This window comes from Rhagoletis zephyria, unplaced genomic scaffold (genome assembly GCF_001687245.7).
Source record: "Rhagoletis zephyria isolate East Lansing unplaced genomic scaffold, Rhagoletis_zephyria_1.1 Rzeph_scaffold_00125, whole genome shotgun sequence".
NCBI classification, from domain to species: domain Eukaryota; kingdom Metazoa; phylum Arthropoda; class Insecta; order Diptera; family Tephritidae; genus Rhagoletis; species Rhagoletis zephyria.
This window is the reverse complement of record NW_016157209.1, coordinates 255,769-260,754: the sequence shown is the minus strand read 5'-3', so window position 1 is coordinate 260,754 and position 4,986 is coordinate 255,769. Positions and strand designations below refer to the sequence as shown.

Sequence of the window (4,986 nt, the reverse complement as noted above, 5' to 3'; positions counted from 1 at the left end):
TCTTCTTTACTTGAATAAAAGTGTAAAATAGTGGTGCTTGTGATGTAAACAAACGCTCAGCTGACGAACCCGCTTTCGCAAACTTTTTTCTCAAAACCAGTTACAAATACAACGTCGCGTTCTTACGTGATTTTGTATTTTTGGTTCATGGCTATTAGTGACTAGAGACCGCTTACTGAATACCAGGGTTAAAGTGTCAATATCATATATATTAAATAGGTGGTATTTTGGCAATAAAGCTGATGCCAGATAAAACTATGTGGCTTTGCGTGACATTTATAACTTTGCCAGCAAAGCGCCAGAAGCAAAAAGTATGCCGCAATGAACGCCAAGAAAACAATTTTGTTCTGATTTTTACTCCTCAAAATTGCTGTGAATTTCATTTATTTAGCTTTAAAAATATCAGCAATGTAATTAAATTTTATGTTTTTGCATGAAAACTCGAATTTGGACGAAACAAAATAAATATTAAAGCGGCTGATTGTCAACGCGCGCAATAAGATGAGAGTTGGCCATCTTTTCGCTTCGCGCTGCGGCTGAAGCGATCTATGTGACATGCTTTGTGCATTTTCATACATTTCATCTTTTCTGTCAAAGCGAATCTGTCACGCAACGCGAAGCAAAAGTTTTATCTGACATCGCCTTAAACGTTTCTACTAATAAAGTAGCAATTTATTAGTGCAATAACATTTTGCATAAATAGTGAAAAATTCACAGTGTACATTGCACACAAAAGTCCAAAACATCGGTTTTATTCGATACATCGAAAAGCAAACATCGATGTTTCCGATGCATCGATGTTTCATTTTAATGCCTAATTTTTATTGAGCGTGCATTTTACAAATCTGTGCTATGTTGTGTCGTCTTTGTGTAAAAGAATCTCTTTGCTTTCTGAATATCTTTGATTCGGATGGTATAAAAATGGAAATCGCTGATATACTCGGGCGTCACTTTTGGTTTAAGGTATTTTTATTTCATAATTCATTAAAATTGGGCATAACAGAATTTTTATAGCCCCTAGTTGATGATGGAATGTCCCCAGCTATTTGCACAATGTGCTGGGCAAAAGTATATAACTTCCACCAATTCTATGTGACGATAGAACAGGCGCATTCTATGCTTAGCGCTAGTAATGTGGAGAAAGCGTTTGTCCTTGAATACGTAGGCAATGAGTTTGTCGACAATGACGTTGTCGGGGAAGAACTTTCCGTTACCCTTTGCTCCACGATTGAGGAAGAAAAAGAATTCGTGGACCCTGATTTTATCGAAATCGACGACAGTGCCAAAAAGTTGGCAGAAACACCTTGCCCCAGAATAGGGAATCGAAATGAATCCATGGATCAGGAGTTTATCAAAATCGACGTTAATGCTAAAGAGTTACCCGAAGATCCTTGCCCAAATACCTCAATACAAAAGGAGCAGAATAATTTATTTACAAAACTAGTTCCTGGAATAGACATCCGTGGCGGCTTAAATGAAACATGCGACAAATTAAACAACGAAGACCTTGAATATTTAGATAATTCAGCAGGTGATAATATAATTTCATAAAAACGGATATGAAATAGTCTTTTATATAAAATATTTGCAGATGATTCTTGCTCAGGTTGTGGTGCACCGGAGACTGCTCCATTAATAAAAAAGTCTTTAAAGGCTGGTAAAAATCGTAAAACAGTTACAACTACAGAGAAAAAAATGCCTAAATTGAGAAAAACCCGGATTGTGAATACTGAATGCAAAGAAAGAAATAAAATATCTTCAGATCGATGTAATGCACAGGATCCTCCATTAACGACAAATTTCATGGAACCTGTTAAAAAGCGAAAGCGTATTACAACGTCAAAAAAAGGGCTTCCGCAGTTGAGAGAAAAACGTGGTTTGAATGAAATATTTGCAGATTTTTCGAATCATGAAACTCTGGACACTGCACTGGATAATTCTACAGAATCATTTAATGATTCATCTTTATCTGATTGTGATCCACTGGAGCCTGAACTCCAGAAGTTTGCAATACCGAAGTCTACAGAATCTGTTAAAGACGCATCTTTATCGAATGATGATACACACGAACTTGCCGTAAAGTCTAAAATATCTGCTAAAAATCGAAAGAAACTGGCATCAACCGAGGAAAAACTTGCTATATTAAGAGAAAAACGTGGTATTAAAGCCATGTGCAATGATGATGAGCTGGTAAAAAAATACATTCCTATGAGATGTGACGTTTGTATTTTCTATTGCGACGAGTTCGAAACTCTTAAAAACCACTATCGGTTAGATCATCCAAATATAAAACCATATGTGAAATGCTGTAATAGAAAATGGTATTCCTGGTTGTCTATTGTACATCACACCTATAGACATGACGATCCTGAGTTTTTTAAGTTTGTTTGATATCATTAGTATATCAGGTCGTTATAACAATACATTTCGTTTTTAGATGCCAAGAATGCCAAAGAATTTGCACTGATCAAGGAACTCTATCGCTGCACATGCTGGACTTCCATGCACCAGAGGAAGATAAAATCTTTAACTGTGATCTATGTCCTAAAAAGTTTGCACGGAAAAAGAGGCTGGAAATTCATCGTAATTTACATATACCTATGAACGAGCGCACATTTATATGTGATCAGTGTCCAACTAGTCGGTTTTCTTCTGATGCCTTGTTGCGAGTTCACATTAGAAATACCCATCGCCGCGCATCTCTTGTTTGTCATGTTTGTGCAAAGAAAATAAAAACCAAAGGTTTGTTTGAAAAACATGTGCGCTTACATTTTGAAGAAAGTGGCCCGAGGGTTAAGTGCACATTTGAAGGTTGTGATAGCTGGCTAAAGGACGAGGATAATTTACGTTTACATATTCGAAGGTTTCACAACAAAAATATAGAGAAAAAATTTACATGCGATATATGTGGAGGAGAGTATAAAAGTAGGGCATCCTTTACCGATCACATGCGGCGCGTTCATCCCAAAAAGACATTTCCTTGTGAAATATGCAATAAAAGTTTCAAGACTGGGTTGAATCTAAGGGTGAGGAAATATATGTCATGTACTAAAAGACCTGTAACAACCTGTAAAATTAGTATGCATCAGTTGCAGAAGCCCTCGGTTAGGATGGTCGTGTAGCAAAAATAGATTTGTGAAACATACTGAATTAAAACCTAAATGAAATCGAGCAAAGTAATGGATTTAAATGAGAGGAGAACAAGCTCGTAATTGCAAAATCAAAATTCAAAAACGCACCGTTTATATGGTACATAGTATCGGATGACAAGAATAACTGCTCATCAAAGAAAAAATGTACTGATATACTTAACTGAAAAAAATTAAATACGTATACTGGACAAATAAACCAAATGAAAACACATAAACTTAATGAGCAAAACAAGTAAAACTAAAAATTAAAATTATTAAGAAAATTAATATTCTGAGGAATTGATAACCTTCCCTTGTTTTTGAAGTCGGTTAATAAACTTGAAGGTTTCAGTTTAAAAACGAAATGTTTAAAGCTTACAAAATGCATATTTTTGCTTAGTTTTTAGAAAAATATTTTTAGAATACAATTAAACACGACAAGACTCTATATTGAATAGAAGAAATAGACAACGGTGTGATGAATGAAGAAATATGTAACAAATTAGAAGTTGTACAATGTCTTAGGCTGTTGGTACTTCGGACTGCAATATTCTAATAAAAGAATGTATAATAATATTAAATAAGTACATAAAAACTACCACACATTTGGTGTGGACTTAAATTAATCACATTTTGAAAATATGTTGAAATATTGTGCTTCTGTAATACCACGTTTTTGAGTTGTGTTGGTCTTTTAGTGATATTTATTAATATATAATCGATTAGTAACTGCTTTTCGCCACGATATATGACATACAATATATTATTTTTTTCAGGAACACATGGCCCAGCATACTGGTGAAAAAAACTACCAATGCCGGTTTTGTACGTCTACTTTCAATGTAACCGGAAATTATTATTCACATCTAAAGAGACATCATTCTGTCGAATATGAAAATTGGCGAAAAGATAATCTTACAGCAAACATTAGAAAGTTAAGCGAAATATAAATTTGCTGAAGCATTGCTTATTTCATAGAAAGCAGTTCTGAAGTGGTCGGTATTTTATTTTAAGGTAAGAAAATCATGACTAGTTTAATAAAAACTGTTACGATCGCTTCACAAATCATCGTTATATTGACCAGAGGACTAAAGGTGCGGTTAAACGTGGCAATGCAAGCGCTTTTTCAACGCATTTTACTGTCAAAATGCGAAATCGAAAGTCTACTTTCCCGTGGAAAATTCTTTTTGTAGATTTGCAGAAATCACTTTCGGATATAAAAACTGCAAGGTCTAACTGCAACTGAAATTATGCAAATCCCTTCCGAGAAATAATTTCTACTTGCCTGTGCTGCACCAGCAATTTTAGTTTTTGCCGCAAGTGCTGTCAAACCAATCAAGTGTTGCCGTGCGACGCGTTTTTTGGCGAATTTGTATAAAATTATAAAAATGTCGAATAAAATATGTGTAATTCATTTATTCTACATACTTATGGAATATTTAAGTATTAAAGTAATATATATTTTGTGACCGTTTTGTGCACATTTTAGCAGGTTTACCAAACTTTTCAGGTCATTAATTTTGTTATAAGCATAAAAATGTCTGGTAGAATAGTGGAAAGAGGGCTTGGCTGCATTCACCGTGTAAACAGACAAAAAGTAGTATCGGATAGTTTGATTTTCAGAAATTAAAAGTGCTTTCGAAAGTCACTTAACATGCAAGGTTTAACTGCTCCTGCAATCTCTTTTGGAAATTCTTGAGTTTGACAGACTTTTGAAAAGGACTTGCACTTGCCACGTCTAACAGCTACTTAACAGCTGGGGTGTTTTTTTTCGAGCGATAATTATGAAATTGCTATAAATCATTCCCACGACAGCCGGTTCTACGTACCAGAATGACTCGGGGGGGGGGGGGGG

General features: G+C 35.1%; 1 protein-coding gene across 1 annotated transcript in view; it reads left to right on the top strand.

The window, feature by feature from the left end:
• Positions 1 to 4,531, top strand: part of LOC108379799 (uncharacterized) — a 13,932-nt gene extending 9,401 nt beyond the window's left edge. The window contains exons 6-11 of the mRNA XM_017636150.1: positions 830 to 963; positions 1,015 to 1,531; positions 1,592 to 2,381; positions 2,438 to 3,026; positions 3,908 to 4,145; positions 4,216 to 4,531. Coding sequence (XP_017491639.1) covers positions 830 to 963; positions 1,015 to 1,531; positions 1,592 to 2,381; positions 2,438 to 3,026; positions 3,908 to 4,081 — 2,204 coding nt within the window. The 3' untranslated portion in view covers positions 4,082 to 4,145; positions 4,216 to 4,531. The remainder of the gene's footprint in view (positions 1 to 829; positions 964 to 1,014; positions 1,532 to 1,591; positions 2,382 to 2,437; positions 3,027 to 3,907; positions 4,146 to 4,215) is intronic.
• Positions 4,532 to 4,986: the final 455 nt, after the last annotated feature.